The sequence below is a fragment of the Glandiceps talaboti genome, chromosome 5 (genome assembly GCF_964340395.1).
Source record: "Glandiceps talaboti chromosome 5, keGlaTala1.1, whole genome shotgun sequence".
Lineage (NCBI taxonomy): Eukaryota > Metazoa > Hemichordata > Enteropneusta > Spengelidae > Glandiceps > Glandiceps talaboti.
In genome coordinates this window covers 4937289-4965000 of record NC_135553.1, presented here as the reverse complement: position 1 = coordinate 4965000, position 27712 = coordinate 4937289, and the positions used below count along the sequence as shown (strand labels likewise).

Below are 27712 nucleotides of genomic sequence, written 5' to 3'. Positions count from 1 at the left end.
TATTTTATTACACGCTCTCTACAAATAATATCACTTTGATGTCATCAAAGCTGTAAATATTACACAATCTCTACAATTACCATATTGATGTAATCAAATGTATAAATAAACAAAGTGAAACAACTGAATGCAGATAAATAAAATACGTGACAGGTTTGTAAAAGTATTCGTCATCTACAAGATGGTGCCTTCCATTTATATGACCTTTGACATCAATATGCATTCGTATTACAGATATAACAGAACAGTATGAACAGTTTACGAGTAGTGATTTTGTCACACCATGTTTGATAAAATTAAGTTCCTAGACTTTACACACACATCTATTCATATGTAAATACTCTTATGTGAAATGATCACACAAACTGTTATTGCTTTAACAAAACAATGAAAAAAAAAAGTTTTTGATTTCAAGGTCTATGTCAGATAGATCTTCCTCGGTGCGTCATCATCCGGAAGGTCTCCGCCGTATAGATGTTTGTTTTCTCGTTTGTCCGTTTTTATAAACTCGTTGAGGCGTCCTAACATGTCCTCCAACTTGTCACGCATACCATCGCATTCTGTCTGCATAGGGTCTATGCCTGTTGATTAAAAACATATACCATATGTTAGTGTATTGACATATTAATATAACTATACATTTACAGACAACCACCTGTTGAATTTTAAAGTGAAAAGGACTGGATGCATTTTGCTCATTGGGCCAGCTTTCCCATACTTGATTTAAGAAGGAAGCACAACACAACACAACACGACACGACACGACACGACACGACACAACACGACACGACACGACACGACACGACAAGACACGACAAGACACGATACAACACAACACAACACAACACAGTGACAACACTATACTACACTACATATAAGAACTATAAACTCACCTTCGACATAATTATAAGAAGGTAACATTCTCTTATTTCGTGGTTCTGACATTCCGGTGAAACTCTTGAATCTGTCAACCATAAAGTCTACAATCTCCAACTCGTTCTCCATTTTATCATTGGCGGCTTTCACCTTGGAGAACCCCTCGTTAATGATTGACAGGAACATATTGAGAAGTACAAACATCACAAGTAATACGTAGTGGAAGAAAAAGATGGGACCAAGAATTCGATTAGCGTTCACCATGGCTTGGAAGTTGAATTTTCCTAAAAAAGATAAAAAGAAAAATTGGGTGAGTATGTGATTATCTCTCTCTCTCTCCCTCCCTCCCTCTCTCTCTCTCCTCTCTCTCTCTCTCTCTCTCTCTCTCTCTCTCTCTCTCTCTCTCTCTCTCTCTCTCTCTCTCTCACCCTTTCATCTACCCATCCACCCACCCCCCCTTCCGCCCACAATCCACTTAAAATTCTTCCGTCCAAAATCCACTTAGAACCTCTAGCCCTGCCGTCCAAAATCCACTCAGAACCCTTCCCTCCAAAATCCATTTGAACTCCCTTCCTTCCAAAACCCACTTAGAACCCCTCCCGCCCAAAACCCACTTAGAACCTCTCCCGTCCAAAATCAACTTAGAACCCCCTTCCGTCCAAAATCCATTAGAACGCCCTTCCTTCCAAAACCCATATAGAACCCCTCCCGTCCAAAATCCACTCAGAATCCCCTCGTCCAAAATCCACTTAGAACCTCCCTTTCATCCAAAACCCACTTAGAACCCCTCCCTTCCAAAATCCATTAGAACTCCCTTCCGTCCAAAGAGAAAGTATAGGATTGTCATGTATAGTACAAGATAGTTGCTAGTTTAATATTATTTTATCTGTCTCTTTCTTTGTGTTTGTATGATTTTTATATTTTTATGGGACATCTTGGTGGCCTGAATTAAAGAAATAATAATAATAAAATCCACTTAGAACTCCCTTCCATCCAAAATCCACTTTGAAAAGCTAAACCAGAGCTATACATCGATCAATCAGTTGATTGAATCATTTGGCTACTAAAATGTCACTACCGCAAACACTAGCTACCCACGCATCTACATGTATATGAAATTAAGCTATTTTATAAAATACGCACTCATATTCGTCATGCAAAACCCGGTAACCAATGGTAACGTACAAACAAATACGACAAATCAGATCACGAAAACATAACAGTGACAAATCTCGTAAAACATACCTAGAAGGGTTGAGAAGAGTGATTCAATAGTTGCGAGGAAGCTTGCAAAGTCGATGAGAGCGTTTCCAAACATTAAAAAGGCAAAACAGGCAAAGGCCATGAAGAACACTCCAAACACAATCAAAAAGAGGAAAACTTCACGACCAAATTCGTTGATTGTCATAGTCAACATCAACATTCGTTTATTGAAACGAAGTAGTTTTAGGAACTTGACGGTTGCCATCCATAATAACAAACCAACGGCTGTACCATAAATCTGTAGTTGGGAGAGACAAATTAAAACCAAATTGAGTCACGGACACATACATACAGTGTGTGTTTTCTTCTTTAAAAGATAAACTTCACTATCTATTAGTCTTAGAACGAACAGCTGTAACTCAAACGACATTTTGCAAAATTGTTTCTTTTTTTCGAAGAAAATACGAAGAAAAAACCATCGTGAAAATACGGGCAATTGCAAAAGCTATTGGAATTTTTAAGTTGCAAGAGTACGTGTCCGCACCAAGACTTACGATACCCACATGCAACATCAATAATGTTTAGTTTGTGTCTATCTTAGTTCGTCTATACTTTGATTTCCGTAGTTATATGTGACTATTTAGTAACAAATGAAACCAAATACAGACTGGAGAAAAAAAAGAGATCATATACTTACATCGTCCCAATAACAGACATATTGGAAACTAATATAGGCATCCCTGTCCTCCAAATAATCTCTCATTAAGAGTCTACCAACGATCAATCTATATACATAGCAGATCACAGATGTCAGGGCCAATGCAATGGTAATAATTTCCATGTAACTCCAGACTTCTTTGAAGTACTTCTTTTTCAATTTGATGAGAATTTTGCCCTCACGATACATGAAGTACAGCAGGAAGCCAACAAATGATGCTTCGCCAGCCAATACGATGTACATCCACGGACCGGAATAACGATCGAGTGTGATGGTTTGGAACTTGATATACGGTAGACAGCCTGTAAATATAGGAAAAGAAGAGTGTTGGTACATGTATAAGTAAAGCTGGAAAGAAAGATAAAATTGCTCGGGTGTGACGAGGATAGACGGGTGGAGATGGGGAAAGGATGATTGCAGGAGACAAGAGAAGGTAGAAACAGATGAGAGGGGAGGGGGAGAAGATGCAATAGAAAATCAAGAAGATCAAAACTGTGTGACGGTAAATGGCGACTGGAAACGGAAGGGGCTATGAGCAAAGTAAATGATAAACCGTACTGTTTGACGGAAATATGATCTGTCTGTCTGTCTGTCTGTCTGTCTGTCTGTCTGTCTGTCTGTCTGTCTGTCTGTCTGACTGACTGACTGACTGACTGACTGACTGACTGACTGATTGATTGATTGATTGATATGTTACATAATATTCAGCATTTTTAAACATCACAAAAGTAAATATATCGAAATGGAAAAGTAAACGGGAAAGCTCTGCTCAAGGTATCGGTGGATCAAAAACCCATAAAATTCATTTAAAAAAATTAAACATTGGTACCCAAAATGACAATAATACACACAGGGAAGCTAACAGACATATGTATGATGATGTACACACGGGGATAAACAATGGATCCTTGAATCTAGTAGTCTGCAAGATAAGTTGTGTTGGGGCGCCCTCGCGCATTGACCAAACCTTCTCACCAGAATATAACTCACGAACATCGAACCGGTGTCTAGACTAAGAACACCAGGTGCGTCAATGTTTTTGACAGCCTGCATTATTTCCTCGTGTTGTCGGGAAGGGGGTAACATGTCTATAAACTTACCTCCAGTTGGTAAAAACTCCATACCACAAAATGATACCACATAGACGTTTACTATCGGGTTGTAGACAACAAACTCCAGGAACACAGCTCTAGTGTGAACGTCAACCCATAGGTTGTCATGGAGATACTTTATCATGCCAAGACTTTGATTCACAGAAAGTCCCAGCTCCGCAATGTAGCCTCCACCACTGTACATCGAGAAACTGGCGTAGTTCGGATACGAATCGGAATCCCACCATGAACGGTACTGCCAAACACCAAGCTCGGGCTGAGTATAGTCAGGCATCGCTATGATGAAAAGTATTGGAAAAGTTTGAGTACTAAATATAGGGTGGAAATTCCCCAGATTTTGGAAACCTTATCATTTCATGTGGTCATTTCATGTGGTTTAATTTATTGTATGACTTTCATCAAAAAAGGTCAACAGGCCCTCTTTCTAATTTAACGTTTATCATGTTGTTCTTTTTTTAAATGCGAGGAACATTGAACTAACTTGATGTCATAATGTATTAATGATATTTTGATAAATCTCGTATTAAGAGATGGGTATTTGGTTAATTCTATAATTCAGTTTTTATCTCAAATTATACGTAGGAATGCAACTTTGTTTGTGAGTTAGATCGAATTGCTACATTCGGTTAACACCTCCAGTATCCCTTTCCATTAAAACTCTAAATAAGTTTGCAATTGTATAAAAAGTCATCGTATATGTATGTATGTATGTATGTATGTATGTATGTATGTATGTATGTATGTATGTATGTATGTATGTATGTATGTATGTATGTATGTATGTATGTATGTATGTATGTATGTATGTATGTATGTATGACTGTCATTCATATGCCGGTCCAAAATGTAAGTTCAAAATTATATGTGAAACATTTAAAAGTTAGAAAATAGAAATTTCATTCAAATAAGTGTTTGTGGCCATGAACCAAAATTACCACGTTTGAACCAATGAATGACTTTTATAATTATGGTTAAATACCTGATGCGTTGACAGGGCCCCAGTGTACATCATGGTCCTCGTCATCTTCAGCCATGACGCCATAATCGTCTCGACAGTAACTGACATCGTTAGACATCACTTCATGAATCCTACAAGAATCTATGCAAGGTGAAAAAAGAGAGACAATGAAAACCTCACATAAAGTACCACCCCGAAAATAAATGATAACTTACAACACTTTTCCTTCAAAACTTGTATTTTTTTCATTATGTCGGACACATACAAAACTACGCTAGCAGTCAGATACTCGTTTGTCCAATAAAAGGTAATGTCCTACAGTGTCATCTTTTTTCTTTTTTTTTTTGGGGGGGGGAATCTAATATAAATTTCCCCGAATGTACAACGGTTAACTTTTGTTCCAAACACACAAGAGAAACTTAGTGCCAACATTTTAGTCAGTACACTCAAATCTTGGTAACTTTATACACTTTTTACTTTGGTAAAGATGCACTGCATTCTTATGACCTTTAACCCGCAATTCCCTTAGTGGTCTTGTCCCTTGGTTTAAGGTTTATGGGGCATAACGATAACACACATCTACTTCCCACATAAACGATTAAGTATACCTGGTAGAACTCGGAGTTGTCGCAGTCTTGCCTGTCCGATGAGAATGGATGCTCTGTCTGCCATATATTTCTGTTGTTGACTGCTTGTGTCAGGGTCACCATTGTAGTAATTGTCAGCGTAAAGACTTGGTACGAATACGGTGTTCATGTAGTTCCAGAATATCTCCCTGTTCGTTATCTATAATCATGAAGTAAAGCATGGCAAACCGTAAGACTGTTACAGTTGTTTTTTTGTGCTGGGAATTGGTTCCAACGATTTTCTTTTTGTGCAGATATACACATATAAACACAATATCAAATTTCTACAAAAATCCACACAGGTTTGGAACTACATGACATGACATGGCTATGTGCTCCATATCACGTTGCTGTGTAATTAACAAGACTTTCCCGGTCAGTCCACAGGATATCTCGTAGTCGCCCAGGTCCAGCAAGACATAGCTCAGACGGGCTCCGTGTGAGTAATCGTTCACGACTGTTACAGTGGACTGTTACAGTTCTAGAGAGCCCTGATGTGATGCAAAACACACACACACACACACACACACACACACACACACACACACACACACACACACGCACGCACGCAAGCGCGCACGCAGACAGACAGACAGACAGACAGACAGACAGACATACATACATACATACATACATACATACATACATACATACATACATACATACATACACACACATACATACATACATACATACATACATACATACATACATACACACATACATACATTCATGTGTAGGCGGATTATATATGTCGAGGGTCTATACATTAAAGAGGGACGGACTGCGTAGGTACTGAATTCGATATTACTCATGGATTATATGTGATTCTGAGCCGAACAAACAATTCAAAGTTAGCAAAAGTACAACGAACCGAATAGTGGACGTCACATTTTCATTAACTGTCGCAGTGAGCTTTTGTTTGATCTTAGACCCCTACTATAACATAAGCGTATGTCTTTTAACAAACTACACAAAAACCCGACCACTTTTAACACAATATGAATTATGCAATCCATCCAAAACTGAAAACACAAATGAATTTATGCTGCGTGCAATTCAGAAACAATATATCAACAAAGAATGTAAATGATCATTACTTTTCTGTGTAATATGGATGAGATGAGTAGGAACAATGAGGGCGCTGAACCGACATTTCAAAGTTGACCAAGTTAAACAGTTGTATGTAGTTGTACTCACCGACTTCATTGTACGTTTACCGTGATGTGATGCGTCAGCAAAGGTGTTTTTGACTGAGTCCCATACTAAATAAGCCCTGGTGTCTCTAGCACCGTAGGTTATTATCATAAGGACGTACAGATAGATCATGTAAACGAATATTTCTTTGAGTACAGCATACATCTTGATTTCCTTAAAACTAATGAAAGAAAGTCATTTAGTTGTCAAGTTTAAGACTGCCATAGTGGATTGAATTGGTTCAAATTTATCGGATTCCTTGTTTGTATGGTATTGCCAAAATTGTAAACTTCACCATAGATTTCCCCACAACACTTACCAAAAGTAAGTTCTAGCAACAGAACAGTATATAAAAATAACAAAAACGTATAAAATCACACATATTGTGTGAATTGTAGTTCGACTTCTAAACTCACCGAAGTTCTCTAGCCTCTTCGATTTCATCGGTGTCTGGTGGTTTTATCGGTGACAGTGCTTTTTGTTCCTCTAATTTGGCCAGTCGGTCGGGGTCGTTCAGTTCCTCCTCTGTCATTCTTTCATGTAACCACTCTTCGTCATTTGCTAAATGCGCCGACTTGGGTTCGTCTTCTTCATCGTCAGGCTTTTTGATTACCAGAGCGTAGAACATTGCCAAACATAACACCTAGTACGGACAGTTTTAAAGAGCAATTTAGTACCATATGAAGCTTAACTTCTTCTACAACACTGATGACGATAAATGTAGTTCACACTTCCGTTTCCTCGAATCATCATAAAGACATATCGCAAAAAGCGTGCTCGCTTCTAAACAAGTTCGAGACGGGTTTTGCCTTGGCTGGTACCAGAATCTCACTTACAATTGTTTATTACGTTGGTAAGTCTATATTATGGAAATCAGCCTCTTGGTAGATTTGTAGAGTTATGTGTGTGCAAGTTCGTCTATCAACAGTTTATACAAATCAAATCAAATCAAACCCAACCGGTGGCCAACCCAACCCAACCCAACCCAACCAATCCAACCAAACTTCTTGACATTCTCAACACAAAGTGAAGCAACATTAAGATGAGCGACTGTCACGATAGCTAACTTACCTTGATCGGTTGGGATATCAAGACGTCTTGGAACACTGATATTATCATAGATGTTAGCCACTCAGTTGCCTTCTCCTTGCCAAAAGTCCCAGCTACTTCTATTGTCTGGTAAAATGCCGAGGCAACGGTTAGGAAAGCAAAAACCCACCCTACATACAGAAATTGCCATGGCAACTTCTTGCCTTTCTTCTTCTTCTTAGTCTTCTTCAAGCCTCCAACCAGTTTCATTTCTCCATCATCATCCTTCTTTTTCTTAATATCCTTTCCTTTCTTATCCTTTCCTTTCTTTTCTGACTCTTCTTCATCTTCTTCCTTGATTGTTTCTTGCGACACTTTCCGTGCAAGGTCGACGTTTGCAAATCCAGCTGACAGATTACTCGTATTACTGATGACACTCAGCCGGCTTGCCGGTCGAGTATCTTTCCCACCACCATCTCCCATTCTCGATCGAGCAGATATGAGTAATCGCTTGTTATCATCGCCATTTTCAAGGAATTCTAACTGTTTTTCAAGTTCAGATACAACTTTCTCGTTCATTCTGTCTTTCTTGTCTTCTTCGATTTCCTTCTGCGTCTTCTTCTTATCTTCCTTTTTCTTCTTCTTTTTGCAACAAACACATGGGAAGTTCACATCGTCAGGAGGTTCAGCAGTATTTCGGAAAATTTGAACAACCAGTAAGTTGGCTGGAAAGACCATGAGTGCACTGATAACGCCAATACAGATCTCAGCAAGGGACATAGTAATTGGACCAAACTGGAATTGCTGTGACGCTCCACCGCCTATATCAACATTGTAGAAATAGATGTTGGCCATCATAGTGCTGAAAAGGAGAGACAAACAACACGTGGCTCGCTGGACACGGGTGAAGTTGCTTCGTGCAGGGCGTCCGAAAATTGAAAACCACAGATGACCGTCGCTGAGGTTACGCCTGGTCTTGCTGTAGAACAAATGTCCAAAACTGGTCAATTCACTCTTACCGGCCACAGGAATCACGCGCTCGATCTAGGGAACGAAGAATTAAAAATAATGAGTACAGATTAAGTAGATGGACGAATGTGTAACAAGTCTTCAATGAGTGTATTTTATAGCCTACTGTAGACAGCAGGGAAGACAGAAACCCTGTACAATATATTCTTTATTTACAACCAAGAAACTGCATTGGTGACTGCAAGAAGTAAATAATAAACAGAAGTTATTAATTTAAAGCTAAGTTAGTTCAACAAACACTAACAAATCATAGACCCTGCATGTGTAGGGTCTACGAACAAATCGACCGAACCAATCAATCAGTATGATTTTCACAGGCTATGTGTCACGTGATGCACAATATGGTGCTCATTTCTTACCTGTCCATCGTCTTCCTCAACAGCCAACCATCGGTCACACATAAAGAAGAACATCTTCTCATTTTGCATGTCTTTGACAGATATCCTATTCAAGAACCAACTTGGGGTCTTGCCACTGTTGTCATGCCAAATGCGCATGTGCACTAGGTTACCTAGGGGACGAGGAGAGGCCATAACAAATGCATCGATGCCTCCTGCTTCCAGAATCTTCCTCTTGCTATCAGCAACGAGTCTTGGCCGAGTTTCGTCTTCTTCTCCGGTTATGATAAATGACACTTTGGCTGAGGTGGCTGTAAAGTTAACAAGGATTCGTTCAGAGTTACGCAACACAGAAAAAAAATCAAATATTGTGCCCGAGAAATTATGTTAGCAAACCAAGTTAAACGCGTTTGAAGAAGGATATGGTATTTATGTCCTGTCACGACAACGTGCGTCCACGTCATTGGTTCTGTGGTGCTCGAAATATGAGCCACAATTTTACATAATTTTACCGACTTTTCATAACATTGGCCTACACATGTATAGTGCTATCATTCTCAATGTTCGCGGAAAATACTCTCAAGGATATCTGTTTTTGTCACTAGCTATCTTCTACTCGTATTGACAAGGTGGGATCGCAATTAAATCTAATATTCATGATCAACTTCGTAGCAAAATGTGTTATCAAGATATGGCCCAGGTTAATATGTTCTGCAGTTGATGTATCTGTGTATAATTACCTGCACTTTTCCTCACGCCTGTAAATATAGTTATTTCATAATTATAGTGATCGCGTGGATCATTGTCAGGTAATGGAGTGACGCCAGCCTGGAAATAAAATGAAATTGGGATTGTTATCAAACTAAGAATAGCTGTTTTACAAGTGTTTAACACCCCAAAGTGATTACTGTTAAACTCCACCTCCACTATATTAGTCTCAATCAATCAATCAATCAATCAATCAATCAACCAACCAACCAACCAACCAACCAACCAACCAACCAACCAACCAACCAACCAACCAACCAACCAATCAATCAATCAATCAATCAATCAATCAATCAATCAATCAATCAATCAATCAATCAATCAATCAATCAATCAATCAATCAATCAATCAATCAATCAATCAATCAATCAATCAATCAATCAATCAATCACTCAATCAATCAATCAGTCAGTCAATCAATCAGGCAAGCAAGCAAGCAAGCAAGCAAGCAAACAAACAAACAAACAAACAAACAAACAAACAAACAAACAAACAAACAAACAAACAAACAACAGGCAAGCAAGCAATCGCGTTTGTTATAATTAATCAACACCAGGGAAATGATACAGTTAAATAAGAATGGTATGGGTGAGTATATGATCAAGTGTTTGATATATAAAACTGACCTTCTCAATGTCCCTTTGGTCTGCTTTTCGTGCCCAAATAATGACGACAAGGTAAAGACCAATCATAGTTGTCATGAAGGCAAACACTACAGGGTTCTCTCCTAATTTAGCGAATGCAGAATCACCGGGGTCAAACGTATTCATGGGAAGTTGGAAGCCACCGCCGAATGTGGTAAGATGACGAACGAAGCACTGGGTAGCTAATTGAGTTGTCAACTCTCCAACCTACCACAAAGATAGAAAGACAGACACGCGTGAACATTATTTTAGGTTCAATGGATTGAAAACTATCAAAATCGCATCACCAAATTGGAAATAAAAGCCGATTTTGTCTCATTCGTTGTGAGATAAAAATTACTATATTCCGCTGATGACCTTGCTGTCATTTTTCAATAATATCTGGGGTTTCGCCATACAAAAGAAGTATGCAAGGGTGTGCTAAGTGATAGTCAAAAATATAACATTTAAGATATTAATTGAGTGACACCTTACCTCACAGCCATCAGCTGACCATTCATCTAAATCCTCATCGAAGTACAGACACTGTGACGTCCAAGATTTCATTGCGTAAGTGATTGGCCAGAAAGTGGACTCTGTGCTCGATAGGTACTCATCCGCAGCAGAATGGTTGTACCCACCCTCATGCTTCACGCCGACATACAGTGTCACCTGAGTACCATTGGTATAGCTGAATGTGTACAATGGGATAATATCATTTTAGATTTTCTAGTTAACCCTATATGTCTGTACAAGAGAGTACAAGAGAAAACTTTTATAACAACTGCTCAGTATGTACAATACTTGAAATAAATCGCTCGCTCACTCACTCACTCACTCACTCACTCACTCACTCACTCACTCACTCGCTCGCTCGCTCACTCGCTCGCTTGATCAGTCGATCGATCGATCGATCGATCGATCCATCAAGCAATCATTCCCTAATAAAAAGTAAATTTAAAATAATTCAGTAATGAAATGTAAGCAATACTTGAAGAGAGATGTAGGTTAAAACACAATAGAAAAATAGCAAATTCTTAGCAAGTGTTGAAGTTTTACCTATTCAGGAGTGTGTTTGAAAAGAAACACGTATGTTCATCAGGTATTTCATCTGCAGTTTTATTAACCCACTCTGGTCCTTCAAATGTCTTTGGAAGGGTACAGTTAAAATCATGGTCTGTCACCGTTGGAGCCCAGGCATATCGGAAGAAGACATGGACTGTGACGTTATCTACGTCGGTTCCGTTGTAATCTAGCGCTCGTACCTCTAGGTGAAGGGCGGTATGTGGTGGCATTTCTGTAAAGAAAGACGGTGTAAAATTAAATTAGTTATTCGCATACGGAACTACAAGTCTAACTGATATATATCGTTTTACTGTCTCACTTGAAAGATGTTTATTTTCAAATTCCTGTGTGTCAGGGTGATGACAATTTCGCATCGCAGAAAGCTTCTATAATAATATCAATATATAGTTGTTATAGCATTTTAACATCCATGACCCGGTACTGTAGTCTGGATTACCAACGGGAAGGGTTACACGACATGCCCAGTATTCTTCATCTTGTCATTGTAATCTTTTTATATAAGTATGAACATATTCCAATTATTCCCAAAGCAAGGGGTCTTTTGTAGTTCTGCGTATTGATAATGGACTCAATTGCAATATCACCCGAATCAGTATTTGTGTCTTAAACAAACGTTTGATTCTAGCCCAGGGACTTGGCTGACTGGCTTGACAATGTTTTACGTCAGAATAGCCGCTGTGACAAGCCAGTATGTAGAGTCAGATAGCTAAGTCCTTGGGTGTCAACGAAACACCTACAGCTTAAACATGTATTAGTCTAAGAGTGTTCCGCCTGTCCAAAATTTTTGGGTGCCTCGAATAAGGACACTACCGGACCAAATACGACTACAAGCAATACTATTGTGTATATGTTGTTATATTAAGAAACCCCTTACCAATAGCGTGAATTGTCATAGCCTCATGCCAACTCGTTGTTGTATTATAGTAGTTAGGTAAATTGGTATCGACTTGAGATTCATCACGTGTGATCCACACCTCAATAGGATCATCTAGGTCACTGATATCCATAGGAAGCCCAGATTCATTCTTGAAACTCAGTGCCACAACTCTCCCTTGTACGTTGTCAGATGCATTGGTCCAAGTTATAGGATTGTTTTCTTGTATTGTCGCCTAAGTGAGTAAATAAAATAACACACGTTGACAAATCCTTGCATGAAGCAAATATTCAAAATAGTTGTACAAATGTCATCCCTTTTTACTGTTTATATCTATTTACGATACAAGCCCAAATTATGACTTAGTATGGTGTTAGATATTCCATTTACGTCGCTGATCTGTATCTATGATAGCTCTCGCCTACACTCAATGCAGGTGAGGCTGTCACAGATCAGTGACGTAGACAGACTAGCTTTTGAAAGAATTCAACTTGTCACACAGATTTATTATAGTTATACACAGCTTCTTTCCGTAACGACTTTGATTGCTTGACCAACTTATGATATTGCAGAATCAAATAAAGAGAAAACAGTCACCTTTGAACTAACAAACAGGGAGCTTGAGTTACCATCACCAAACATACTATCCGCTGTCGGCATTTTGAAAGAACATCCACCACCTTGGTCAACCTTTTCTGTTTGGAGAGAAAACATAAATGAAAATTCAAAATAAGGCGTTCTACAGATTTATTATCAACATAACACCATATACGGCATACTGCATGATCAGTGGAATAAGTCGTGGGCAGGTGAAAGTGTCTGGTCACGCCCACAGAACCTTAGTTTTGGTTACCCAGACGGCCTTTTCCCCCCTCGCCCTTGGCACCAAGTCAGATCCTGCAGTGGAGTTTGGGTAACCAACCAACCAACCAACCAACCAACCAACCATAACAAAAGCTATATAAACTTTAAACTGTGGTATACTTACTATTGTCCATGTTGGCAGTAAACTGCTTGGCAATTTGCATGCCCATGCTGCCAGAACTAATACTGATATCACCTTGTCCAGTTACCATACTACCCTCCAGTGTGTCACCAACGTTCGACGCGGTTGTAGTTAACCTGTTCGTTACTTCTTTACTCTGAAATGGGATGAACAAGTTATCTATGTCAAATTCTACTGAATAATACACAGAAAGTGATTAGACAGTCATTTCTGAAAAGAGATACATAATAACAAACTCTTGACTGAGTTATAACACACATTTTTATCGATGTACATAGTGTAATTGCAAAACAATGGCTGACAATTATTAAACAAGTACACACTTATACCACTGGGATATAAGAACTATTAATCTGTGACGCAGCATCACCAATTACATGCAGTAAGTGCACATCATGCCAGCTAGCCAGCCATCCAGCCATCCGGCCAGAAAGCCATCCAGCCATCCATCCATCCATCCATCCAGCCAGCCATACACCCAATGGATACACCCATACATGTACTTACCGCAGCAGTTGCTGCTTCTGCTTCGTCAAGTTGATTTTCAATGGTTCTTCGTCTACGACGTCTACTTGCTTCAGCTTCGGCATCAGGAGCCTCGGTTGTTTCTAATTCAGCCAATTCTGCTTGCAGTGCCGCTTTGGCTGCTTTAGCAGCGTTGGCTTTCATTCTAGCACCATTAACAGCATTGCCTGGAATTGGATGAATGATAGCGTACGTCACGTGACCATGGGAGTGGCAACATATAGAGTATAGAAAGTAGAAATAGTAATCTTCATTTTTGCAAATCGTGTATTTTTGTATCGTTTCATATTCTTTACATGAATATTGAATCTACAAAATATATGCTTATATGGAAGTATTGAAGAAAAACTACATGTTTGATTTTACACATTCAATAAAACCCACCCATCATTGCTAACAAACTAGCGCCAGTGTCTTCTACTTCATCGGGACTTGCAGTTCCATCGGCATTCTTTTCCATCAGTAACGAAGCAAAGTTCTCACCGGACGCTATCGTATCGTACTGGAATTCAAATAAACCAAAATCTATCATGTTAAAATACAAACGGTTGAATAGTAGTAGAAATGTATGAATAGACACCTGGTCCATTTATTTGTTTTCTGTGATATCATACTGCATCGCCATAAGTTACTTGTATTTATCCCAACATAGACAATTTGAATTTACGATAAAATGTATCAACATTATAATGTGTAATAAAACGAACATTCACTATATATAAAAAAGGAAAAAAACCCCATCAACTCTCATAAACCCATTTGTACGCAAAACAACAACAACAACAACAACAACAACAACAACAACAACAACAACAACAACAACCACCACCACCACCACCACCACCACCACCACCACCAACATCATAATCTAGAGAATGATTCACTCAAAGACATGAAACTACTTTGCACACGGTTTATTGATTGGATTACCTGTGCATTTGAAGTCACTTCCGAAGGATTTGACGTGACGCTCTGGAAGGCAGACGACATCTGTTTGATCGTACCAACTGTATTCACAGTAGCTTTCGCCAACGCATCAACCATAGAGGCTCTCATCTAAAAAAAGAAGAAGAAGAAAAAAAAACCTTCATCAGAAAAAGATATATTATCGCAGAGTCGTTAATCCATCTTCACGGATCTTCATTTAATTTCAAACACTACAACAATCTTAGAATTGGTGGACACTATCTAATACTATTTGCTTCTCGTACTTAGGAGACGAGAGTTACTAACCTCTTCTCGTTCTGCTAAAGCGGCTGCCTCGGCTGCCGCTGCAGCGTCTGCTTGAGCCTGTTGAGCCTCTGCTATCTCCTCGTCTGTCATCCCATCATAGTCAGCAGTAGTAGCACCAGCAGCTGATGGGCGAAACAACAAGAATTACCATAAAATACCTTTATGTCATATAATATTTGAGTATAGTATTTGATTTGAAATTTCTTATTTTTTATCAACTTCTTACTCATCGAAGGTCTCAGTGTGGTATTAAAGGAAAATTAAGATCACTTAAAACCAAACTTTGCTGTAACTGGTGTATTATTTTGAAAATTAGACAACCAACAATGTATTCACTGAAAATTGCTAAAATACCAATAATTAAACCTGGAGGTATAAAGGACACCTCCGTGATTAAGTTAATTTATTATGTAGTACAGTAACAAGTTGGCAACTTGATCGCGTTGCGGGCGCTGTTTTAGAGTGAGGAATCCAATTTGATTGGATCACTATGATGAATATAAGTCATTATATCTCACAAAACAGTTTTAAAAAGTTGCCGTTGCAGCTAGTGCAGCTTTGATTGAACGGTACATTGCATTGTGACGAATTTAACTTACTGGTTACATCATAGTCATAATCAGTCGATGTACTCGCTGCTTGGATGTTCAGCATTCCGGCACACGCTGTTACAATATTAGCGGCCCCTGCTGCATCACCCGATGATATCATTGTTTCCATGACACTACCCTCCGCCGTGGTCAAATTTCGTAACTTCTCCGACATCTCAGATGCAGTGAATACAGGAGCAAACACCTGCAATAAGAATAATATATTTTACCTTCTTTTCTTCTTGCATGTATAGAGTACACGTTCTTCTCTTGCCTGAAACACATTTAACGAACTCGATCCTGTGAAGTGCAATTGTTTCTTCATTTTTTAGTTAAGTGGAGTTACAATACATCTATGTTTCGTCAAGTTTATCAAGACTGTACCTACCTTTATGACAAGATTAAATAAGTCTGTTACTGAGTATTTCCGTTAAATTAAATCCACTAACAGTTTCGCTCTTTTGGGACATTTTGGAAGATCTCTTCTTTGTTTTTGATGAGGACTCTAAAGTCAAGATGTCTTTCATATTTTGAATTTGACTCTAAATTATAGCATTTCTAACACATCAATACCATAGAATCATCGCAAGTTTTACATTGAGTTACCTGACCGTGAAAACGTTGCTTACCTGTACACTTGTTTCGAAGTCTGAATAAGAACCAATGGAGTCTTCCACACGTACCAAAATGAAGACACGGAAGTCCTCACTTTCATAACCCTGGGGCAATATAGTGCCCTCTTCCATATTTGGTAGCTCACCTTTATAGTGAACAAACATACATATCTGAGTCAATATTGTACAATTACGCCGGGCTATGATACTGTTCATTTAATACATGATGATCCAACTATCATGGTTCATTTGTGGCGGTCACGTCTACGTAAATTATGTTTAGTTTACTCCGACTGTGGCTGAATATAGCTAAATTTTCTGTTTGTGATTGCAACGTTTAAAGCACAACAGTCGTCCGTTTCAGAATCGCGTATAGGGATCCTAGTAGTAGTAGTAGTAGTAGTAGTAGTAGTAGTAGTAGTAGTAGTAGTAGTAGTAGTAGTAGTAGTAGCAGTAGCAGTAGCAGTAGCAGTAGTAGTAGTATCAGCAGCAGCAGCAGAAGAAGCAGCAGCAGCAGCAGCAGCAGCAGTAGTAGTAGTAGTAGTAGTAGTAGTAGTAGTAGTCGTAGTAGTAGTAGTAGTAGTGCTACGAAAGCTTAGCTAGTTAGGAGGGACGCTCAAACCAAACCAAGCTGAGGAAATTTACATGATCTTACCTAATTGATTTGTTCATTTCACGTGCTAAGGCCTTAGCCTGTGATACACAAAAGAAATGACGTCACGGATCGTTCTTATGACTGAAATATAACATTCACTCACCGCTGTACATCCATGACCACGAATCCCCGGATGACAATCGCTGGGCAAATCGGTAGTTAAGTGGCATGTCGGCATCACTCCAGTTTGAGCAGAATATATTGAAGCTTGTTTCGAGGGCCGTTCCATTACCAGGAACCCCTTCACAGTAGCCAACGGTCGGTCGTTCATTTGTGATGAACTCCACTGCTGCCAGACCTGTTATGTATTGGAAGGGAGTCATATAGAGTTCTTGCAAGGTACATTACATGTACATTGCGGGGTGCATTGCATGTAATACTCTTTCTCTCAACGAATGATTGTAAACATACATCATCATCACCATCATCATCATCATCATCATCATCATCATCATTATACTAACATGACAAAGACTTACCGTAGTTTTCGAACTCAGGGTTTCTGGCAGAAATCACTCGAACACGGTACGACGTCACGTCTTCAAAGAAACCAGAGTCCATCGCCATATTTGCAATTTCGTTTCCAGTGCCAGCATATGAGAGCCATTCACTCTCAGGCAACTTCTGCCAAAAACTAAATCCACTCATCGTCAGCTGTTTGTACATTTCCCATCTACAGACAAACGAAATTATGTAAGTACTTATTAAAATGTACATCGGTCAATGCTATCAAATAATGAAATTAAAGTCATACATCCGCCGGAATTTGGAATGTAAAATTGGTAATATTTCAATGATATTTTCGTATCTTAATTTCACAAGATGACAGATCAGAAATGAACTTACTTGTAGTAGAGAACTATACCACGTCTGTAGTCTAGATCAGCAGATTCGATAGCATATCGACTGGTCGGGTTCAACTTACTCTTACAGTTGACTTTACACCTAAGAAGAGAAAGACAATAGCAATGAGATACAGCCAATAGTTGTTTCGATATATCATATCGTGGTACGGCAATATGTCAAATATGCTTAGGAAGAAACACTAGTTTTTAGAACTATCGATTGAATAATCCATATCATTGAATTTAAAAGACAAATTTTTTTCTTCGTAATTTAACATTTAGTTTTTTCTGTAAATTGTACTGGGTACCCCCCTTGTCGACTCTCAAAATACGACGCCCTCATATAATATTGAAAGTTAGTGTATACTTAGAGGGAACAGTGGACCCCTCTCGTACATTGTCTCTATTAAACATAGATGCACAATTAGTTCCTCTGAATGCGTTTTTAAAAAGATACTTACGATATCACCATTCGCGGAGGATTACCCAAAGCGATTTCCAAAGTCTGATATCTGACCTCCCTTCTGTCTCCCTTAAAAACCACATACTGTAACTCGTATGACTCTTCTTCATACATGTAGAAGGTGTCTATGTTAACAGTTCCACTGGTGGAGTTCAACATACCTAAATATATCAATATTCATTGTTAATATACTATACAATGATCTATCTATCTATCTATCTATCTATCTGTCTGTCTGTCTGTCTGTCTGTCTGTCTGTCTGTCTGTCTGTCTGTCTGTCTGTCTGTCTGTCTGCCTGCCTGCCTGTCTGTCTGTCTGTCTGTCTGTCTGTCTGTCTGTCTGTCTGTCTGTCTGTCTGTCTGTCTGTCTGTCTGTCTGTCTGTCTGTCTGTCTGTCTGTCTAATACCAGCTAATCTCCTAAATACCGATATCACAGCTGAGGAGAGGGATGCATACAAAACCTAATAATAATGTTTATGGAGTTTAGCCTTGTATTGGAAGAACTAGTGTCCTGACTGGCTTGCGCTTTCAGATCATGATTTAGTGAGTTCCAGTCCCTAATAGTTTTAGGAAAGAAAGTAGAATATCAGTGTCTCTTGTGATTGCTATCTCCTCATCTAATCTAGTGATATTATATTATACGTTTGCCAGTCTGTCGATGCACTGAAGAAAAGGTAATGTATTCCACTTTTCTTTTCCAAAAGAAGGGCATTAGATAGTTATACTTACTTCCTGGTCCACTTGTGTCAAAGCCTCCTCTACCAAGACAACCTCCATTATCATTAGCTTCATGGGTCACAGATGAATCCGTAGTACCAGCTGACTGCATTTCTATGTAGTCATAATCATACGTTGCATAGCCTTCATAATCTCGCCGACACAACCACACAAATCGCATTCCTGATTTGTCCCAGTAATCCGTATCTGGATCTCTCGTTTCCGACAGCCCATCCACTTCCAGCATCTGACCCCATGGCACTCGACGTTGCGACCCACCGACTATACTCACTTCAAGAGGCGTCGCAACCACTCGAATTCTCGTAGAATCAAAGGCTTCAACTCCCCTTTCGCCATACATAGATACATTTAGTTCAAATCGATAAAGACCATAATCTAGAGATCCTCCCCTGACGGCCAACTCACGCATTGTAAAGCCTTGCAGTTCTGTGTTACCAACATCAAAGATTTCTTCCTCTCGATCGTTCCTCTCTTCATTGATCGCAAATACGCGCCAGGTGTACATCGCCACTCGTGTGGAGGAACAATTAAGTTTGACTTTAGAATATACATACAGATCCTTTGACTTGTAGTATTGTCTATTGCCCTCATCATCACACAACGGGTAGTTTCGATCACACAGGTTTTTACTTTCCACATTAACTTCTGGATAGTAACAAAGACCTTTAGTAACAGCTGTGGGTAATGTCACCTGGACACTTGATACCATGTTAAAAGCATGGAGCCGAACTCCAAATTGATTGACAGCCTGAAAGATGTTTGTTACAGTGATGTTTGGGTCTTCTCCTGATAGTTTCAGAGCTTCCAAGTATGATGTACTTACGCTGGTAAATCGAAGAAAGTCACTAGTAAAGTCAGTTGGATACACCGCTTGACATGTTGACTGGTATCCCCAGAAAGCTATGTGATTTATTTCCGAGGTGACGTCTCTAAAATCAATTCGATAACACGCATCGGTACCAACATTGCCAGTATTAAGCTGAAATGTTATGGTTGTGTTTCTTGGACGAGGTCCAAAATCACATATGTGAATATCTTTGACTTGCTGTTGAACAAAGATTGTCTTTTCAAGGACAGCCCAGTCTACAGGGTTAGACACATTTACAGTAACGGTGTACGCTCCTCGTCGTGAGTACCACCAGATGGCTCTGAGGTCCTGTGTTCTAATAGCCCATGGAGGGAGAGTTGTTGATGGGTTGGTAGGTACAACATTCCTACATGGAATAGGTGCTGCCGTTGTTCGTGTGTCATTACCATTACCATCGCCAAGTGATACATTTCCATATACATCAGAGCAAAGAGGAAGCAAAGTGCCAGTTGTTGGGATGCCTTCAGTCGTCTTGGCAGCTGTTGTTATTGCTGGCGTTGTCCAGTTTGATGTTGTATCTAGTGATGTTGGTGGTGCTGTGGGAGTCGGCGCTTCATAATAGATGTCTCCAAAATCCCAGGTGAAGGTAAGCCCTGATCCAGAGGCAAATGTTGTTTCAAAAACGATTGCTTCTTCAAGTGGGTAGAAGTTGCCTGCTGCTCCATGTGGGTCTACATCAAACGTTTCATTTCCTTGATCGTCTTTTTTTCCATCCATGATAACAGTGTTATATTTAATGTCTTCCTCTAAATCGGTTATTGTCTCATACACCCAGATATTCTGAGTCAAAATCATTTCACTGACCAAATTCCAGATGCGTATGGTCACATTGTAATTTCCCCATGTGTCATAGTAATATGTTATTCTCTTCAGATGATATTCGATTTCGGTATCTTTGGAGGAGTCGCCTTCAGTGTCAACCAAATCTTCTGCAGCTTGCGCGTTTCCATCCCCAAAATCAATCTGATATTGAGCTTTAGTAGGAAAACGCACATTTTTGCCCATCCACAGATTGAAGGGTACCTCAACGTATGTATTTGCAACGACTAAAGCATTTAGAATTCTGCCTTGCCATACCATTTCCCGGACAGGATACTGGACCTCAACTGGGTCTTCAGACATGGTGAATGTTTCCACTCCAAGCAAATTGGTAGCTACCACAGTGACGTCATATGTTCCTTCAGTATCATATTGGTGTATAAAAGTCATATTCCCACCTTCTGCTACATCTTCCGTTTCCCCATCTTTGAAGTCCCAGTTAAAAGCTGTTCTGGATCCCCATATCATTTGAGCAGTAAGTATTACAGTATTCCCCACTATGATGTGACGTTTAGGAGAAACTATAATTAGATCCATTATAGGCTGCTCCATCTCTATGGAAACTTCAAAGTACATCCAGCTGACCAAGTTTGAAATGTTGACAACTGTTGAATACGAACCATAGTCTACAAGTGTCATGGGATGCTCTATCGGGTTTACATCAGCTATTGGAAAGTCTTCTACGCCTTCAACTCCAGCATCAAAAATATAGTTAACTTGAGCATCGGTAGGAGGAGTACTCATATTCCCCGAATAGGTGTAGGTGTATGTAATTGTACCAGGTTGCATGAAAGGTATGATTCCAGGAGAGTCAGTGGACATGTTCACATTCCTCACAGGGTTTTGTACTTTGACAAGGAAATATCCAGTCACATTACTGACACAACTAGAAGCGTATACACTGATATTATAGTCTCTAGCTCTGCCAAATTTATGGTATTCTAAAGCATAGTCCCCGTCAGCCCTCTTTATGACATCCTGTTCAAACACCACGGGGTCAGTATGGTCATCAAAGTCCATCGTTACAGTCATAGCGGAACCACGATACAGATCAAAATATACACCAATGGTTGTGTCAGGGGTGATATAAGGATCGGATGCCCAGATCACCATGTCTTCAATAGCATACTCCACCCTCACTGTTATGTCATAGCTGTATGGGCCACTCACCAAATTCCAGCATGATATAGCTAATTCATAGTACCCTCGGTCAGTATATTTATCGGGTCCGATTCTGACCCATCCTATCAGGTTCTCAGCCATGTAAAAAGAACCATTTCCTTTTATACTGTTGCCATCAAATGAACCCTCAAATGTTATATTCGTTCCTGCCTCTACACTCAGTGCAACATATTCTTCATATTCGAATTTGATCGGTGGGGGCGGTATCACCACAAAGTTTTCAATGGCTATCTGTACGACAGCAATACCTTGCAATACAGCCCAACTAACACGGTTGGAGGCGTTGACGTTGACTTCAAAATATCCAATACTCTGATATACGTACACTACACTTGCGGTCAGACCTGAAAGGGGATAAATCGCAAAAAGTCACTTCACGAGGACAGATTTGTTTTCCATTGATGAATGAAAATTGTTGCTACAAATCTGTATACACTTTGTTCCAGAATGACATTGCAAACAATCTGTCGTCTTGATATTTATGATTATGTTTATTTAATTAAATATATTGTTTCATTTTTCGAATGCATCCATAAGTTCAAACATGTCATCATCTCGGAGCAAAGAGTTCAAGTTTTCCTGTAATCAAAACATGTAAAGTACAATTGATAACGAAATTATTTTTAATAGTGCCTATACAGCTGAGTAAACTGATTATGATAAATTATAATATTTTGGTGGATTCTACAGTCGTTATGAATTTTTTTTTAATATTTGATAATCAAGAAAGCCTTCAAGTAGCAGCAAGTAAGAGGTAAATCAATTTCAGCACTGATGTTTCTTACACTTACTCTCTGTAACTGGAACGTTATTTCAAACACTTATTTGTTAGATATAATAACTATTGTTCAAAATAAGATGTTACAGTATTCAATCCCCTGTGGTTAAACACATTTATGTATCAGTACACATAGCATGGCGCAATAAATCCAATCAAATTGATTTTTCGTCCACACCGAAATGAATCACAATTTCAACAACTAATATATAAATAGACCTCTAATTGACATGTACAATGTCTAATTAGTGATATTTTAAAAAAAATGTTCAGTAAATATATTGTTGGCTGTCTGGTCGAAAAAATAGTACCCCAGTTACAGCTAGTGTAGTTTTAATAAATTGTACATGATTCTGTATGTTTTTGAAGATTCCCTTACCATCATGCTGTATATGGAGGTGATTCAGGTCCTCTCCTGGTAACAGTGTGGTTTTATTTATATCCTCGTCATGTAGCATGTAAAATGTTGGTATAATTCCATCACCAACGTTTACTTCATAGGTCACGTTGGTACCTATTTTAAGATTGTACACAATTAAAGTTAAATTCTCAAAAGAAAGCTAGAAACAAGCGATATAGGATACAACCAAATCATAAGACGGATAAATGAATAAATGGATGACGAACGGAACTCCAACCAACCAACCAACCAACCAACCAACCAACCAACCAACTAAGTGTTTTGATGGCTGGCTGGCTGGCTGGCTGGCTGGCTGGATGGAAGGATGGATGGTGGATGGATGGATGGATGGATAATCATTATATTAATAAACGACTGACTGACTGAATGAATGAATGAATGTGTAAACAAGTGAGAGAACCGATAAATAAATAAACAAATAAATAAATAAATAAATAAATAAATAAATAAATAAATAAATAAATAAATAAATAAAATAAATAAATTATGATAATTTATTTGACTGATTCGACTGATCAAGTTTTCTATCAATATCTGATCGATTCTGAAGCAAATAAACAATATATAACTTTTTTGTAGCATGTTCCTTGTATCCTTTTTGCATTTGTGAATAAATTTAATTTCAATTTGTTACATAAACAACAACACTACTATTCACTTTATTTCAGTCATAAAATAAATATCATTCAAACGATAGTCTAGCAAATAATCTTACCCTGAAATATCATCCAATTGATATAGGTCATATCTGTTATCTCCTTTGGAGTAATGGGATATTCCTCCCAGGATGACGCTGGATTTGACTCATCCCATTCCAAATCCATGATTCTATCCTGGATGACTATCCATGACTGATGTTAGAAGCAAAATTATACAGAGTACGGTTAAGCGGTCTTATTTAAAAAAAAAACAGGTTGGAGTATTTTTGTATGAGACATTGAAGTATGGTACATTTTACTTCATAAATTAGCAAAACATACTATGATTCTGATAACATAATCTAAAAGATAGTAAAAAATATATTTCGCTTTAAACAATTCGGAAAATCAAATCTCATTGACATGCTAAGGTTTTAAACGTGTGTACAATGTTATGTCATATATTCAAATTCTATTAGCTTTTTTTATGTCCTGGTATTGTTACATGGAATTATGATCTAGTACAAAATGCAGCAATGAAAATAGATTATACCAATAATTTACGATAGGTCTCTACAAATCAATCAATATATTGATTGATTGCTTGACTGATAGAGCGGATTGATCTACGATGCAAAGAGACCTACTGAAAATAACAGATATACTAGTGTATTGTACTAATAATTTCAGTTGCGTTGTTCATTCTCCATACCAAGCGATGAACCAACCAGAAAACAGACTAATTTGCAAACAGTCCAAAACAATTAAATAAGCAAGCAAGCAAGCAAGCAAACAAACAAACAAACATATAAACAAACAAACAAACAAACACACAAACAAATAAATAAATAAATAAATAAATAGATAAATAAATAAATAAATAAACAAAGATACAACAGCAAACAATTATTCACTCACTCACTCACTCTCACACATACACACATACACACGTACACACATTATCAAATACATACACACGTACGTACATACATACATACATACATACATACATACATACATACATACATACATACACACATACATACACACACACACACGCGCGCGCGCGCACACACACATAAAGAAATATCTAAGAAAATTATGTCAACCGTCACGTGGATGGATTTATAAAACAAATTATGTAAAATATATTCATTTATGAAAGTATGAATTAAGATTACCTCAAATGTATCAGCGCTGATGTCATTGTAAGCAATTAATGTAATATTGTAAACGCCATCATCTGGCCAGGTGTAATTAACTATCATCTCCTGTGTTACCATTTCGTCACCATTACCGAATAACCAGTGATACCACACTTCAGTTCCCTTGTGAGGTACTACTTCCAACGTCTCGTACTCTGTCGAGACGGCTGTAAGACGAATGTCAATAATGGTTGGAAACAAAACCCTTCGACCTTCTTTCAGATATGGAACACACTTTACTTTACCATGTTTACACTTCTCCATGTCGTCATATTCATGTGGTTTTATCAGGGAATGTGCTAGCTATAATCCTAAACACAGTCCCTCATTAAAGGACTGTGTTGCACACAACTTAAATATGGATACTTGATAGTGTAGGCCGTCAGCTAGTTGTTTCAAAAAACAAAACTGAATACCTATTTGTTTAACTGGTAGTTAGTTATTATAGTACCGTACGGCTCTGTGCCGGTTCAATGGAGAGAAACATTCAATGTTGCAGACGTGGTTTGTTGTTCAGATTTGGTTAGTTTCCACTGAAGAAACTTAAAAAACTTCATTCATTTTCACGATAAAATAGCGTTGAATCCTTTCTGGTATGTTTTTAAGGTTTTATTCACTTCATCAAATTTGTAGTATTGTCTTTCATGTACGAGATCGATGAAGAAATTAAGCAACTGTAAAATATTAACGGATTTCTAAAACTGGAAAATTATTTTGTTTTGATATTCTGTATTTGTTCGTGTGTAATTTATATTACATAACACCCTAGATGTGAGATGACAAGAGCAAGGACCTATATACTTACCAAGGTCAGGTGCAATAAACGCCAATTCTGAAACTACCACCTGGACTTTCAACGTCATATTATCACTCACTGAATCGTGCACAGGGTTTGACACATTGACGAATACATCGCGACGATCGGGTCCCCATGTGTAGTTATGGTACACATGCATCACAGACGGTTTCACTACATGGGCACGGAGACTGTGTTTGTAGTCATGAGCACTGGCACCAGACGTATAGGCTATGTAGCCGCTGTTATACCGGTTGCTAAACCCGCTGACGGATGGTCTAAACTCTGCTCCTTCAGTGGATTCCTTTTCGACGTATCCAATCTTGCCTTCGTTGCTGTTGTACCAGCCAATCACGTCGCCTTGTTGAACTACAATTTGGTCGTCTTCAGGAATGTGGTAGAACTGTAAACCAATGCGGTCAAACGTGATGCTGTATTCTTTAATGAACTCGTAGTCATGTGGCATTGAGCTGAAGATTTCATCTGCCTCGATTGAGTCATCGGATGTGATGCATTTACGTTCGCTGAAGCTGTAACGACCGGAGCTACCACAACTCTTTGCCCAGTAGTTTGTCTGCTTGTGGCATTTAGAATAAACTGAAAGACACTCATTGGACCGGTAACAGTATTCTTCATCATCGTTATTACAATAAGGCCGATACACCTATGTGGAAAAAGGTAAAAAATAAGTTCATTGTTACATTCGTTTCAAAGACTATTGCTTTCCGCCATATACACTGAAGATATGCTAAATCTCAATCTTTAATATTAAGTAACATGTTTTGCTGTCGGCCAATATTTTTCTTCTTTCAGCTAAGGAAAATACAAGTGTCTTAAGGGTCTTCGTCACTACTCGTCTTGTGACTTGTAGTGGAAAAACCCTTAGGCCACGAGCATTTTCCGGCTGAATGAGGAAACATATTGGAGAAGAACATAATTATACCAGCGTAGTAAACACGCGTTATTATGACGTAGAACGACCAGAGTATAAATTCCATATGTTTTTGTTAAACTTCGCTTGTGGATGGCATAAGACATCAATTCCGTCAAAAAACAAAAACAAACAAAAAACACCACTAAATGCGAAATAGGTTTACCTGAAGATATACACGACCGGTTGAAATGATATTCAGTTCCCAACCCACCAAGTTACCATTCACTTTTATTCGTTGGTTTATAGCCAGGTATAATGCGCTGGTTGGCTGGTTGTTAAGCTCTAGATCAGGTTCCTCCGATGAGCCGTATGATACGATCTCAGCATCTAAGAATTGAAAACATTACTTTATCAGACAATTTTGTTTATTCTGTGTCGTCGTTTTAAAAAAAACATGAAATTTGAATTCTTAAGGTCCGGATATTTTACTTGGCCATTTTTCAGTAAAACATTACACCAATTCTCTAGATCTGGTAACGATCATATTTATCTAGTTCAAAATTAAAGTGACATTCTAAAGTTACAGGAATTATCTTTTAGCGGAAAAGTGACTGCCATTCTATTTTAAACCTGATCAAATCAAAATTACTGTGAAAAAAAAAATCAAGATTACAATGCATACAATTCGAACGTTTGTATGAACTATGAAGGTGTTCATTCATACCTGCTATATCAAGATCTACAGTTCGGCCATCAGTCCAATTCACTGTTGCTGACATGTTCGTTCCTTGGTAAACGATAAACCTGCACCCGAAAACTGCATTGTATTCAACCGCAAGGGGGCAGTCAACTTCAACCCGAGTCAGGTTGACGAATACCTCGATAGTGGTGATGTCAGTGTCTGAATTCATGTACTGGTCAACGACAGACCCAGTTATAGCATAAGAACCCGGTTTCCTGTACGATAAATGTATAAGACCATTTGAGGACATTGTTATAGTGCTGTGCGGGGAAGGGCGGGAAA

At 38.6% G+C, this 27712-nt stretch overlaps 1 protein-coding gene across 1 annotated transcript in view; it reads right to left on the bottom strand.

Moving 5' to 3' along the window:
• Window positions 1–417: 417 nt before the first annotated feature.
• Window positions 418–27712, bottom strand: part of LOC144434915 (uncharacterized) — a 32516-nt gene continuing 5221 nt past the window's right edge. The window contains exons 8-42 of the mRNA XM_078123437.1: window positions 27413–27645; window positions 26912–27075; window positions 25824–26478; window positions 24995–25185; window positions 23891–24026; window positions 23134–23268; window positions 19099–22320; window positions 18368–18530; window positions 17908–18006; window positions 17541–17734; window positions 17165–17359; window positions 16422–16552; window positions 15802–15997; window positions 15203–15324; window positions 14900–15025; window positions 14354–14471; window positions 13952–14136; window positions 13427–13580; window positions 13036–13133; window positions 12439–12673; window positions 11538–11775; window positions 10974–11169; window positions 10482–10706; window positions 9827–9914; window positions 9108–9397; window positions 7762–8763; window positions 7107–7333; window positions 6694–6871; window positions 5476–5653; window positions 4889–5008; window positions 3898–4185; window positions 2777–3099; window positions 2122–2377; window positions 894–1160; window positions 418–581 (exon numbers count right to left, since the gene is read on the bottom strand). Coding sequence (XP_077979563.1) covers window positions 418–581; window positions 894–1160; window positions 2122–2377; window positions 2777–3099; window positions 3898–4185; window positions 4889–5008; window positions 5476–5653; window positions 6694–6871; window positions 7107–7333; window positions 7762–8763; window positions 9108–9397; window positions 9827–9914; window positions 10482–10706; window positions 10974–11169; window positions 11538–11775; window positions 12439–12673; window positions 13036–13133; window positions 13427–13580; window positions 13952–14136; window positions 14354–14471; window positions 14900–15025; window positions 15203–15324; window positions 15802–15997; window positions 16422–16552; window positions 17165–17359; window positions 17541–17734; window positions 17908–18006; window positions 18368–18530; window positions 19099–22320; window positions 23134–23268; window positions 23891–24026; window positions 24995–25185; window positions 25824–26478; window positions 26912–27075; window positions 27413–27645 — 10792 coding nt within the window. The remainder of the gene's footprint in view (window positions 582–893; window positions 1161–2121; window positions 2378–2776; window positions 3100–3897; window positions 4186–4888; window positions 5009–5475; window positions 5654–6693; window positions 6872–7106; window positions 7334–7761; window positions 8764–9107; window positions 9398–9826; window positions 9915–10481; window positions 10707–10973; window positions 11170–11537; window positions 11776–12438; window positions 12674–13035; window positions 13134–13426; window positions 13581–13951; window positions 14137–14353; window positions 14472–14899; window positions 15026–15202; window positions 15325–15801; window positions 15998–16421; window positions 16553–17164; window positions 17360–17540; window positions 17735–17907; window positions 18007–18367; window positions 18531–19098; window positions 22321–23133; window positions 23269–23890; window positions 24027–24994; window positions 25186–25823; window positions 26479–26911; window positions 27076–27412; window positions 27646–27712) is intronic.